This window comes from Pan troglodytes, chromosome 21 (assembly GCF_028858775.2).
Source record: "Pan troglodytes isolate AG18354 chromosome 21, NHGRI_mPanTro3-v2.0_pri, whole genome shotgun sequence".
Taxonomy (NCBI): Eukaryota; Metazoa; Chordata; class Mammalia; order Primates; family Hominidae; genus Pan; species Pan troglodytes.
Window position 1 is genome coordinate 27019903 of NC_072419.2, and position 14154 is coordinate 27034056.

General features: G+C 39.1%; 1 protein-coding gene across 19 annotated transcripts in view; it reads right to left on the reverse strand.

Annotated features, from left to right (window-relative positions):
- The window catches only part of RALGAPA2 (Ral GTPase activating protein catalytic subunit alpha 2), a 326217-nt gene that overhangs the window by 102215 nt on the left and 209848 nt on the right, over positions 1–14154 (reverse strand). For all 19 annotated transcript variants that reach the window (XR_010154291.1, XR_001712145.4, XM_063803184.1 and 16 more), the window contains one exon: positions 6044–6202. Coding sequence is in view for 17 of the 19 variants with exons in the window: in XM_063803184.1 (XP_063659254.1) it covers positions 6044–6202 (159 nt within the window). In the remaining 2 variants the exon portion in view is untranslated. The remainder of the gene's footprint in view (positions 1–6043; positions 6203–14154) is intronic.

Here is a 14154-nt window from a genome sequence, read left to right on the forward strand (position 1 = left end):
GATCCTGAGTAGCCTTCTTCCACTGCCATAGTTTTGTTTGGTGGGTTTGAAGAAAATGTTCCACAATTAAAACATAAAGATTTAAAAACTGCAAAGATTGGGCAAAGCTATTTTGATATCAGCGTCTACAGCACAGAGGAAGCAGTCGGACCTATGAGAATTCAAATGGGAGCAAAGAAGGAGGAGACTGTTAGTTCTACTAGTGATGACTACTAATGAGCTTTCCCTCTACGACAGTACTGGTAGAAAACACAGGCGTTTCAGTTCCAAAAAGGAAAATTAAGAATCTACTCATAGTCTAAGATCATTCGAGTTGCCAGGTTCAAATAAGAAATAAGAAAATAAGAAAGAATAACCCTTTCTTCCTTCTATCTTTAGTAACACCACACTTCAAAGAGTTTATTTAAAAAATATTCTATATAAAAAAATAAGTATACTTCCTCTTATGGCTTATACTAAAAGCAGTCCAGTAATCGGTGAGGTGGAGTTGTAATGAAAGTATTCATGAAAAAAAAAAAAGAGCAAAAAACCCAACAACAACAAACTAATACATTTCAAGTATAGCATAGAAAATACTACTGTAAAGATAAATTATCTGATTTGGGGCAATGAGCGCTCTTTCCTTTTCACAGAAAAGTTCTGTGTGCTCTGGACACCCATCCTCCTTGCTGGGCTGAGTGGCTGACATTGTGTGCACCTGTGTGCAGGAACCTAGGCAGTCGCATGCCAAGGGGTCTGGGGAGTGTGCTGTCTCTTGAGCCAAAAGGCCCTTCCTACTGAGTAGCTCAGAGGCAGAGAATGAGAGCTGCCTTGCTTTCTTACATTACCATTTGCCATTTGGTATGCATTTACACAGGCTGGCTCTGGCTGCCCAAAGGAGAGAAGATAAAGCAAATAAGAAGAAGATGTATATGCAAAGACCAACTTAAAAAAGGGGAAACAACGTCAACTTCTGAGGAAAATCAGTTGAGAAGAAATTCTCAAAAGCCAAATTGTTGTGAAAGATAAAACAGCAGCTAAGAGCTAATAATAGTAGGCTATAGATTTTCTTCCATCTGTATCAAGGCTTATTGTATAAATAAACGTTCTTTAGTATTCTTCAGCAACTGCTCGTGGGTGACTCAGTCTTTCAAAAACTGGACAAAAGGAATAATACAAATCCCCTGTATCTAGGGAATTCCTCTAATTAGAAGTGGCAATGAATTAGAGAAGAAATTTGATTTTAATTTAACATCTGCAAATGACAGATGCCTTTTCACATAGTTCTCAATGTCATTCCTTTACTAAAAATAATGCTAATAACAATAATAATAAATTACCCAAACAGAACATAACATAGTAATCCATTTAATAACCTATTTTAGTACATTCTGGTTGTTTGGTATTTTCAATGATCTTTTCTAAATAAATAATTCTTTGTATATTCAAAGGTTAACAATTTATTTTCCCTGAGAAGTTCCCAGAGCATTTTAAAGGGCATGATTTAATCTTAAACAGGTTAGTTGGCTGTGATTGGGATAAATATTTAAGAAAACTGCACATATAAAATGAAAAGAAAGAAATTTACATAACCATGTTGCAAAGTCAAATACTCTCCCTATACCGTGAGGCCACACTAGTAAGCTTAAAAGACTTCCTTTCAAACTCAGTGCCAATCCTAGGCTCCTCTCAGCCTCCCATGTGCAAATGCTCTTGTAACTTCTGGCACAACAGCCTTTTCCCAGCATTTCTGGGCACCTGCTCCAGGTACAGGTCCTGGGCTAGATGTCACCCTGAAGAGGGATGCATGAACACACATGAACACACACACACACACACACACACACACACACACACTCACTCACTCACAATAGCTGCTGAACTTTCAAGAGAGCCAGCGACTACTTCCATGACGCTCTGGGGATAGTCAGGACAACTTAAGGAAAGGTACGGGCAGCTAGGAACAAGAGGATCCAAAAAAAAAGGCATTTAGAATCCCTGTAAGGACTACAGAGAAGCCTTGGTTCTCAACCAGCATTTCACAGCTGAGGAAGCTAAGATTCAAAGAAACGGAAAGATCTGCCCAAGACACCTACCATCTTGTGGTAGGCTTAGAACTGGAACTCAGGTGTCCCATCTCCTGTCTTACTACTTCCCCTCCTACGCTTTTCAGAAATCACTGAATCACTATCATTTTTTTCTCCATGCTCGTATGTACCAGGGCTGAGTAAGTAGAGTTCAGAGGACATTAGCATATTTTCCATTTACAAAAGGGACACTCTGGTTGAGGTGAAGAGGAGGACACTTCACCAAAACTTCCTCTTGTCTCAACTGCTCCTGCTCAAGGCTGCTTCTGAACACCTACCCTCTGGTCAACTGGTCACCAGCCAGTCACTACTATGCCTGGAAATAAACATGCCCAAACCACTAAAACTTACCTTCGCAAATTTCTGAAGGCAAACACTTTGAACACCAATATTACTTTCCAGATACTGAAAGAGAGGGAAAGCAGCACGGGTACTCACTGCAGTGTGGAAGCTCTATGAATCACTTTTCTGAAGAACAACTCTGGCATTTTAACAAACCCCTTGAATCACTCACATTCTGCTCTATATGCAAGTCTTTCCTTGACTGCTGACTTAGTAATAAAAGCTGGAAAAAACATAAGTCTAACAATAACACATTTCTTTTCTGTGACCAAAGAATGATTGTGTCAATGTTTATGGAGATGGACTTATTTTGAAAGTAATTTAACAATGGAATGATGCTGCTAAGCACACTGATTTTTTTTTTTTTTAATGAAAAAAAGAAGTTCAATACAAAGCTCAAGAAGTGAACAGGCCCACTCAGATGAGAGGGTTTTATGCGTTCACACAAGCACACCCACACTTCTTCAACATACCATTTCACAAATGCTGTGTATTATTAAGAGGAGGCGGATTCTGCCAGGCACATAATTTGTATATTTAAGGGAGGTGTATGGAATGAAAAAGCGAAATATGTTAAATTTCAAAGGACTTGGAAGCAATGCTGCCTGTAAGCTTGTATTACAAATAGCCCTACATTATTACATACGCTATTAATGAGGCCGAGTGAATGAAAGTACAATTTGAATATGCATGACTCTACCCAATGAGCAAGACTTTTGTGTACTGATGAGGTTTTTTTTTTCTCCCAAAAAAGGATTAAAATTATTCTTAGAGGAGTATGGCTGCCCAGAGAACAGTAAAATAAATATACTTAGACCACAGAGTCATACTATACTCAGATGAAATATACAGGTGCTAAAAGAATGCCTTTGACTCTACCTACAATTTTGGAAACACGCATATCCTGTCCTTCAAAAGGAATATTCCTTAACTTCAAGCAGCTGCATCATTACAATTTCTAAGAAAAAAATACGGATTTTGGTGGAGATCCCTAAAAGTAGGCAAGGTTAAATAAACCTTTTGAGTACAAAGCCTTCCCTTCCACAGTAAGGAGCACTAGTTAAAAGGCTGGGGAATGGGTAAATTATTGTACCAAATGGCTGAGAATTAATCTCTGCTGACTAGCTGTAATCTAACGAGGCGTCTGTGTCCCAGGGAGCCTGCAGCATGTCCCTGGCGGTATGTGCAGTGTGTCGAGTCTGCGTGGCACCCTTTGTCCTCGCTCACAGGCGGCCTTTCCCCTCATTGTCCGTAATATCCTCATGCATCTGGGACGCGTGGAATGCATTCATACTAACAGACTTACCATTGTTTTCTCTCAGAAGCTTTGTTGAGCAAAGACTGCATCACGGTTACTGATAATTATATTGCTTAATTAATCAAGACAAAAAAAATTTGCAAATCATTGCCTGGTTGCCAAGCAGGGAGATAAAAAATGACAACAATACAAGCTGAAGCAATATAACAAAAGTAACAGCTATCTGATCAGAAATTCTTATATAATGAAGCTATTAATGCTAAATCGGTTAATGTTAACATTGCTCCAGGTGTCTCTACTTAGATGCAAACAAAAAGGCTAACATTATGGATATAAAAGGCCAAATGTTGCCATGGATTCTGTAACCTGATAGAGAGGACAGCCTTTTCATTTGATTAGGGAATGCAATTTAAATACCAGGGACTGAAGCCAAACAAACAGACTTTCCCTCCGCAAGCCTCTTGCATTCACCCTGGGGTCAGTGGTTGGTGAACAAAAGGTCAGCCACACTTGCCCTGGAAATGTCTGGATTAATTTTATTACATTGTAATGGTTTGTACTTTAAATGTAAGGATAATACTAAATTTCCAGTTGGCCATTATTCTTTTCTTCCCTTTAGGCTTTTTGAATTAAAATATTAAGAAAGCGATTTGCTCAATTCATCTTGTCAGAATTTATAGCCAAATTCATTAAATGTGCAAACATTTTATAAGAAAGTTTACAAGGTATGTTAATAATTATATTCATGCATTATAAGTGTACTATCTTTTTAAAAAATCACTTTTGATTCTATAAAGTGAATTAAAATGCCTTGCATGTTTTTTACTTAAAAATAAAGGTGACATTTTTAGGACATTAAATGACATTTTAGAAGCCCATGTTGAAAATGAGCTAAAAAAGCCAATTAATCCATACTAAATATTAAAGAAACACGTTTCCTCTTTTTGAAAGCTATAAGACACTAAATTCACTGGTTCTCTTATATTAAAATTTTCAGTTTAATTCTTTAAAGTAGTGCTCTTCATGGACAAATACAAATGTTAGCACTAAGAGCCATTTTCATACACAAAACTGAAAACTTCACGCACATGGAGATCAGAATAAAAAATGATGCAAATATTTAATATGAAGTGACTTTTGGTATCTGCGTTCCCTCAATAGAAAAGAGGGTTCCCTTTATGTCAGGCTTTGCAACAGCCAGAATGGGACTTCTATGAATTCAGGAGTTGACCCACAATGCATCTATTCTGAGAATAATAAGCATGTTAAACTTGGAATTCATTAAGTATTCTCTCTCCATAGTAGTAATAACAAAAAACAACAGCAACAATAATAATAATAATAGCTAACACTTAAGTAGCTTTTACTCTGGACCAGGCACTGTTTGAAGCACTTTCTATTTATTAGCTCATTTAATCCTCACAACTTTAACCCTTTAGATTAGGTCATAAATCCCAATATGAACAATAAATCTGTTGCCTACTATTTCAAAGCTTTAAAAGAGAGTTTTCAGAAGGGTAACTTTCAGCTCCTTCAGGAGAACAACTTGAAATGAAAATGAAGATTATACTTACTATCAAGCTGAAAAACACAAAGTCATTCCTCTTGAGGGATGGCTTAATATGCTAATGTTTAATTTAAGAACTTTAAAAACGCCCTTCTATTAGTAATTCTAAAACAAAAACAAGTCGCTACATAAAGCATGGCTAAAATACCACTAAAGGTATGACAAGGATCGAAACTGCAGCCAATTTAGTACACAGCACACAGATCATTGGATTGTTCCAGCTCTTCCCATGATCAATACCAATTGACATGGCTGAATTGATTCTGCAGCAAGGTGCTCCAATTGTTGAAACTCATCACGTGGGCCGTGCTCCAGAGTCCCGGCCTCTTCATGGACATGCCTGCAATTCTGCAGGATTGACCCCATTAGCACAGTCAGAGGCTTGGCAAGTGCCCGTACACCAGGCAAGGCTGGATTCCATACCCACGGTTCTCCACAAAATGCTAGATGTGATATGGGGTTCCTTCAACTCTTATTATTAATCAACATACCCAAAATTTCAAGATACAATTTTTCAAAAGTACAAAATTTAGAAAACTTAAAACATTTACAAAATAATAAATTTGACATTATAATTTCCAAAGAGGCCTAGTAATACAATAATACAATTTTGTGCTCATGATGAAAAATTCTTTGAAAATCCCAATTCATATTTAATTCCTATAAAGCATGCATAATTCAGATATATGTAAGACATTCAACAACTGGATGAGAGTCCCCTTTAACATATTTGTATCACTGATTTTCAATGACAGTGAATCACATGGCAAATGCTTTATGAGTCAGTACAACAATGCAATGAAAACGTACCTCAGGTTTCTTCGTTATCGCGATGAAGAACATGTGATTCTTCATTGGGTAAATAATGATTGAAACATCTCCAAAGGCAGTTGGGATAATACCCCTGCGGTAGTCTCTGGAGTGTTCAGACCAGACGATATGGACCTCGTCATTCCCCAAGTGACGAAGCTGCAACAGCAAATTGGCTCTTTATTAATCAGGGTGATAACAGCAGTTTATGAGGGGTCATGGCTTACAAATTGAATTATAAAACTCAAAGGCCAAAAAAATTTCACTACCAAAAAAGGCTACAACATTGATGTTCTTCTGTGAGGATTTTAAAAAGCACAAGTGCATAAAAACACAGCCTGTCTTCTTAATGTGTTGGTACCAAGATAAGGCATGCGAGCTTCGCAGGCACATTACAGCTGGATGGGGCTGAGGCCTTTGTAAGAATTTATTTTCTAATGGAATTTTACTCCTGCGTCAGAGTCCTGTGCTTTATATTGCTGAATATGTTTCTAAACAATTAACAACATGTGTCTTTTATTCCACATTGCAGTTGTGCTTTATAAGACTCTCAATTCAATGGTTATTATGAAAATAAGAATATGAACATAAGAGAACATAAGCCATTACAACACAATTGTTACCAAATGTATAAGAAACTAGATTTGTGACAAACCTTTAAGAAAAGGATGTATAAAATTACCTTTGCTTAGGAAATGAATAACTACTGCTTAAGTCTGATAAGAACACTCCTATCTAGCATTTAAGGAGTGCTTACTGTATAGAAGACATGTTCACACATACTATCTCATTTAATCTTCCCACTAACTCTCTGAGGTAGATGACATCATCTTCATCTTATTGTACAAAAAAGAAACGGGCGCTCAGGAAGGTGAAGGCACCACCTACCCGAGGATGCATGAGTAGCAGTGGCAGAGTGGGCCCGGGACATGCACTGGGGCTTCCAATTCAGGGCCATTTCCACTGTTTCAAAGCTACCTAAGCCTGCACCCAAAGTTACTTTACTGTCATTGCTTAGTAGTGTAGCCCACTTGTTTTATCATCTTATACACAAAGAGGCTGTAAAGAACAAAAACAAATCACAGACTCCTGGCGTCTTTGAGGAGGCCTTACTAGAAAGATCTCCAAAACAAGACCCCTTGAGAGTTCTTTCAGGCCCAGGCTCTGTCAGGTGTAAGAACACCCTGGATCAATCTCCTGCACGATGACTGTACCATCTTAAGCTGGAGAAAGCTGCTCACGAAATCATTTAAGTGACAAAGAATCAAAGTGTGACTAAAAGAAACTAGATTATGAAGATTAAAATGTTGGCCAAAATTGAAGTTCTGAAACCACAAAAGCTGGTAAGGCCCTCTGACATCTTCTGGGAATTTGAGATTCTCGTTCTCTCACATGGAACTGCAGAAGGATGCTCTCTGGCACCATGAACAATTATTTCTTGCTTCCTTATCTAACAGATGAACATTAAAAATGACTAAATTCAGAAGCAGTTTAATAAAATAGAGATGTGTCAAATTTAACATTTTTAGTTTTGTCTTAAAGTATTTTTTAAAAAGGTGTTCTGGAATACTGTGTATTTAAAACGTGTTAGCATAAATACAGTTTTCTTTAGACTATTTGACCACAAAAAGAAAATCTGAGGTGACCCCAACATAGCCTCTTTTCTGTTTATAAGGTTACAAAAGGAAGCTCATCTGTTGCAATGCCTGTTTATTCTTCACTCTCTCATACTTCTGGGAATGACTGTACAGGCCAATTACTTAAAAAGTGACCTGTGCCTATACCATTGTACCTATACTGAAGGGTGCACGATTCAACTGTGTTTGAATGTGGGCTCTGGGACAAATGCAACTGCGGGTGCTGAGCACAAGTCACGATGATCCAGAACAATTTAATGGCATCTCCGACTTTCTAAAGGCAAAATTACCCAGTACATCATTTTTTTCCTTCCTCCTTCCCACATAAAAGTAAAAGAATAGCAGGCAAAATGTATAGCCAACCCCTTACATAGTTTTAAACAAAATACAACCCTGGGCCTCCTAGTAGTGCTGAACATCTCTTTATATTTCTCCATTCCTATATTTGCTACAGCTTTTCTTTTTCTTTTTCCTTTTTAATAAAACATGCAAAGACATTACAATACACTCCTAAAATTCAGTCCTTTTGAAGTGAAAACACGGTAGCCAGCATCACCAAGAACCTAATATAGGTATGTTTTTGGGGAAATATGAATAGTATCTAACTGGAACTGTAGGAGGAATTGAGACCTGCAGAAAGTAATTGTGAGAACTGGGGCTGTCCTAGAGTTCACACTTACAGCCCTCACCCTGCAAAGACAGCCAGCTTCAGGGTGGCTCTGGGTCCCTTGGTATAATGCTTGCACAAACGTCTGAATGGAAACACTCACCTACTAAACACCCCTCAAACGTGCTGCCGCCACCCGATGTTGGTGCTCTAGTATCTGTGATAGCTCCTTTTAATCCACAAGTATTAGTTGCAAAACATTGACTGTGAGGTAATACCGTGATTATTGAAGTTTTGTAGTTACTTTCCCATTTCAAATTGGGTTACTCAATTACATAACCTAAGTAAGTATCTCTTAATTTTACTTGCATCTGTATACTCAGAACTACAGCGAGGGAGGTTAGTTTCACACTAACAGACCCATCCTCCCAGTGTGGCAATTCTGTAATTAAGGAAGAGCTATTTTTGTGTGGTAATGACATGATATTCATCTTCTCATAGCTGCTTTCAGTGGCACGTGACTCAGACTTCTGGATATGTCACAGTTTAATTAGCTAAATCACAAAACTAAAAGCTAAGGCCATGGGAGCAATCGGCTGATACATCTGGAGCAAAGGGCAAAATAAGCCTTCTTTTGCCTATAAGAAAACAGGTAGGTAAAATAAATAAAATTCATCTGGGCAAACTGTCAACCATGTCAGAACATACGGAATACTCTGGATGGCTCAAAGTGTTGCCCAATTTAAAGAAGAGTCCATCATTGACACATCATTTTGTGAGTATTGAAGAACTGGGATTAGAGGCCCTCAAATTAGAAACCCACCAGTGAGTCTGGTGAGTGCACACAAGTCAAGTTGATCTGGTTCCTGTGTAACTGGGGAAGAATGATGAGTCTCCTTCTGGAATGGAGCCGGTGTTTATGTTAGCTACTCCTTCAACTGCACAACAGGCTCCACAATGGCTGGATACTTATCAGGCTCAGAACAAATGCTCAGATTTTAAGTCTTAAGAAATCAATCCCGGCCCCACAACTTTTCATCCTAACAGAGTTTTAAAGTCCCTTTGCCTAAGCCATTCTGTCTGTTGCTGCTGCCAGGCTGCACGCCACTGGTGACACCGGTCATGGTACACACCTAATAGGCTGACCTCCTTTCTCGACTAATTGCATTACATCGCCAGCTGGCTCCAGAAGGAGTCGTCTGTTTGATTGAAGAATTCCTGCTCCTCAGTGGGCCCGGCTGCTACTTTTACTAAGTAACAGTCAGGCCTGACATCCCCATTGTTCAGCTGACAGTGTGCCCATCCTAAAATCTAAGTTTTATTTGTAAATTAACCAAGAAACTTCCTGCCAGAACAGCGCTGCCTGGAGACTGATAATGTGGGCCTTTCATCCCTTTTCACTCGTACTGTATCACTGCCAATTTGTTTTTTATGTGGCTGGCCAGCCTGAGGCTATAAAAGCCTTGTAAGACATAAGTGCAATTATAGTCCTGGAGTCAAATGAATTGGACAAATCCAATAGCACAGCTCTGTCCCCACTCTGCAAACCCCTACAGCAGTTAGATTAGCTGTGAAAAATCTAATCTAGCTAGAGCTAACAAATTTCTGCAGTGAAGGATCAAGAGTTCAGTATGGGGTTGCAACTGGATTGCAGAATTGAAAAAGTCCCCCCATGATGGGGGCAGAAGAGAGCATGAATCACTTTAGAATTTTGCAGCTCATTTTTAAGCTGTTAGGGACAATTTAGTTAGAATAAGACAAGGAACTGTGGGCTGCTGTTACTGTGACTGATTTTTAGTCTAGCTGTGAGACATCTGATAAAGAGAGTTTATCACTAATGATGCTAAACCTTACAGCTGCAAAAGGTATCAGCTGAATTTTGATTATTACAGTAGGGAATCATTCAACCAGGCCAAGTCTTAGAACATTATTTACAGCCTGGCATTTTATCAAGAAAACATGTCTTTTCTCAAAAAAGAAAAAACAGTCCTACTTTACTTAAGAAATAATTTTAAAAATATTTTATATATAAATTTTATCTTTTAACGAAATAATTCTCAGTCATAAGAAAATTATAGAATATGGTGACACATTTGCAAAGCAGAAACAATTTACAATGTACTGCAAATAAAAAAGATGTGTGAGCCCAGCTTAGGATCCTGGTAAGCTACACTAGAGTCTGAGATCCTGGTGAATTCTTGGAGGGCAGAGTTCCCTTTGCTGAGAGCTCTACAGCCAGGGGCAGCCATCAAAACCCAACACTGAGGCAGCTCCTCCAAGACCTGTGGGAACCAGCACGTGGTCAGCGCTTCTGGCTGTAGTACTGCCACCCCCAGGAGGTCATTATAGCATGCTGGGGCAGGAGAGGGAAAGGCTGCTGAGTTTTTGAACGCAAATTGTACTTTCTACATCTGAGACACTTGATCACTACGGAAGTTGTCTGTAATTGGGCCATGACTTGAGTTCTGATGTTTCACATGCACTGTTGCCCATCATATACAGGCACACCTCAGAGATATTATAGGCTTGGTTTCAGACATATCCGCAATAGGTTTTTTAGATATTGCAAATATAGATATTGCAATAAAGCAAATCATATAAACTTTTGTGTGCACTGGGAAAGCAGTGTGCATAAAACTTATGTTTACTATAGTCTATTAAATGTGCAATAGCATTATTTCTTACCATATGTATATTAATAAAAAAAATTATTGCTAAAAAATGCTAATGATTATCTGAGCCTTCTGTGAGTTGTAGTCTTTTTTTGCTGGTGCAGGGTTTTGCCTTGATGTTGTTGGTTGCTGATTGATCAGGGTGGCAGTTGCTGAAGGCTGGGGTGGCTGTGGCAATTTCTTAAGGTAAGATAATGAAATTGCCACATTGATTGACTCTTCCTTTCATGAAAGATTTCTCTGTAGCATGTGATGGTGTCTGACAGCATTTTGCCCACAGTAGAACTTCTTTTGAAATTGGAGAAATATTTTCAAACCCTGTCACTGCTTTACCAATTAAATTTATGGAATATTCTAAATCCTTTGTTGTAATTTCAACAATGTTCATAGCATCATCACTGAGAACAGATTCCTTCTCAAGAAACCCACTTTCTTTGCTTATCCATAAGAAGCAACTTTTCATCCAGTCAAATTTTATCATGACATTGCAGTAATTCAGCTACATCTTCAGTCTCCATTTCTAATTCTAGTTCTCTTGCTATTTCTGCTAAATGTGCAGTGACTTCCTTCACTGAAGTCTTGAATCTTTTAAAGTCATCCATGAGGGTGGGACTCTATCCAAACTCCTGTGAATCTTGGTATCTTGATCTGTTCCCATGAATCACGAATGTTCCTAATGGCCTCTAGAATGGTGAATCCATTCCAGAAGGTTTTCAATGGTCTTTGCCAGATCCATCAGAGAACTCACTCCCTATGACAGCCATAGCCTTATGAAAGTTCTTAAATAGTAAGACTTGAAAGTTGAAATTACTCCTTGATCTGTGGGTTGCAGAATATGGATATTGTGTTAGCAGGAATGAAAAACAACACTACATCTCCTTCAGAGCTCTTGAGTGATGAGGTACATTGTCAATGAGCAGTAATACTCTGAAATAAATCTTTTATTCTGAGTAGTAGGTCTCAACAGTTGGCTTTAAATCTTCAGTAAGCCATGCTCTAAACAGACGTGCTGTCATCCTGGTTTTGTTGTTCCATTTGTTGAGCACAGGTAGAGTAGATTTAGCATAATGTTTAAGGGCCCTAGAATTTGGGGAATGGTAAATGAGCACTGGCTTCAACTTAAAGTCGCCAGCTGCATTAGCCCTAACAAGAGAGTCAGACTGTTCCTTTGAAGCTTTGAAACCAAGCATTAACTTTTCCTCTCTAGTTATGAAAGTGGTAGATAGAAACTTCTTCCAATAGAAGGCTGTTTTTACTACACTGAAAATCTGTTGTTTAGTGTAGCCACCTCCATCAGTGATCTTAGTTAGATCTTCCGGATAAGCTGCAGCTTCTGCATAAGCACTTAATGCTTCGCCTTGTGCTTTCATTTTATGAAGACAGCTTCTTTCCTCAAACTTCATGAACCAACCTCGGCAAGCTTCAAACTTTTCTTCTGCAGCTTCCTCACCTCTCTCAGCCTTCATAAAATTTAACAGTGTAGGGCCTTGCTCTGGATTAGGCTCTGGCTTAAGGGAATGTTGTGGCTGGTTTGATCTGTTCAGACCACCAAAACTTTCTCCGTATCAGCAATAAGGCTATTTCGTTTTCTTTATCATTCATGTGTTCACTGGAGTAGCACTTTTAATTTCCTTCAAAAACTTTTCCTTTATGTTCAAAACTTGGGTAAATATTTGGTTAAAGAGGTCTAGCTTTTGGCCTATCTCAGCTTTCAACATGCCTTCTAATCATTCCTAGCTTTTGATTTCAAGTGAGAGACATCCAACTTTTCCTTTCACTTGAATACTTTGAGGCCATCAAGGGGTTATTAATTGGCCTAATTTCACTACTATTGTGCTTAGGAAATAGGAAGGCCCAAGGAGCGGAAGATACATAGGGGAACGGCCGGTGGGTGGAGCAGTCAGAACACACCCAACATGTATGAATTAAGTTTGCCATCTTACAAGGGCAGTTTGTGGTGCCCCAAAACAATTACGATAGCAACATCAAAGATCACTGATTACAGATCACCATATGAGATAACAATAATAATAATAGTTAGAAATATTGTGAAAATTACAAAATGAGACAGAGACACAAATGAGCATCTGCTGTTAGAAAAATGGTGCCAATAGACTTGTTTGATTAAGGGTTGCCACAAATATCCAATTTGTAAAAAATGTAATACCTGTGAAGTGTAATAAAGTGCTGCACAATGAAACAAGGTATGCCTGTACATAGTCCAGACATCTGTGGCTGCAGTGGTGAAAAAGCAAAACCGTACAATAAAGAAATAAAGCAGGTACAGTGAGGCCAATCGGCCAATATAAAGCATCTGGCTAACAGGGCAGGGGGAAAAAAAGAATCAATTAGACCAATGGGCAATAATGAGGGATGATGGTCAGAGACATCTTCCCAGGCACCGTGCTAAGCAATTTTATAGGAATTATCTCATTTACTTCACTCAACAACCCTGTAACATAGGCTGTGTTTTTAATCTCACTTAATAGATGAAAAACTGAGGCACAGGTTGATGAAATAACTGAATATACCTCTGATCCCTGGTCTGCCTGTCACCGGGGCCTGGCTATAACCACCACAGTAGACTCCCCAGTGGCCAGCTTTGGTCAGCACGTGAGGTGCTGCCCTCAGTCCCTTGCATTTATGTGGTAGGGAGAGAGTAAGGTGGGGATTCTAGGTTCCCCAACTGCTAGCAGGCCAGGTGAGTGCATATCACAGTTGCTCTGAGACGTTCTCCTCATCTGGAAGCGGATCTGATTAGTCTTCCTTCCCAGAGTTAAATGCCTCTTCTTTTAAGGTGCTCCTCACTTTTAACACAGGGTTGCCTGAGGCAAACATCCTGCAGGTTGGAAAGTAAAGGCCAAGTTCCCTGGGGGAGGTTCCTCAGGGGTGGATAAGGTTTCCTTTGAATTCTAAGGAAAACTGGCCACAAGGCAAGTTGAAGAATAAAAGGTAAGGGGCAACAGTGGGGCGGCTGAGCAGCTGCACACCTGCACTTATGTTGACAGATGCTGCCAAATCGCCCCGCAGCAAGCCTCAGAGGGGCCTGCTTTCCCAGAGCCCCACCAGTACAGGGTCATCATATTTTGTAACCTTTGACAATCTGTGAGATCAAAAATGTCATTTTCCATCAGGTAATATTCACGGGAGGGAAGATCCAAAAGCAATAACATTTAAGACGCCTTCTTTCCCCAA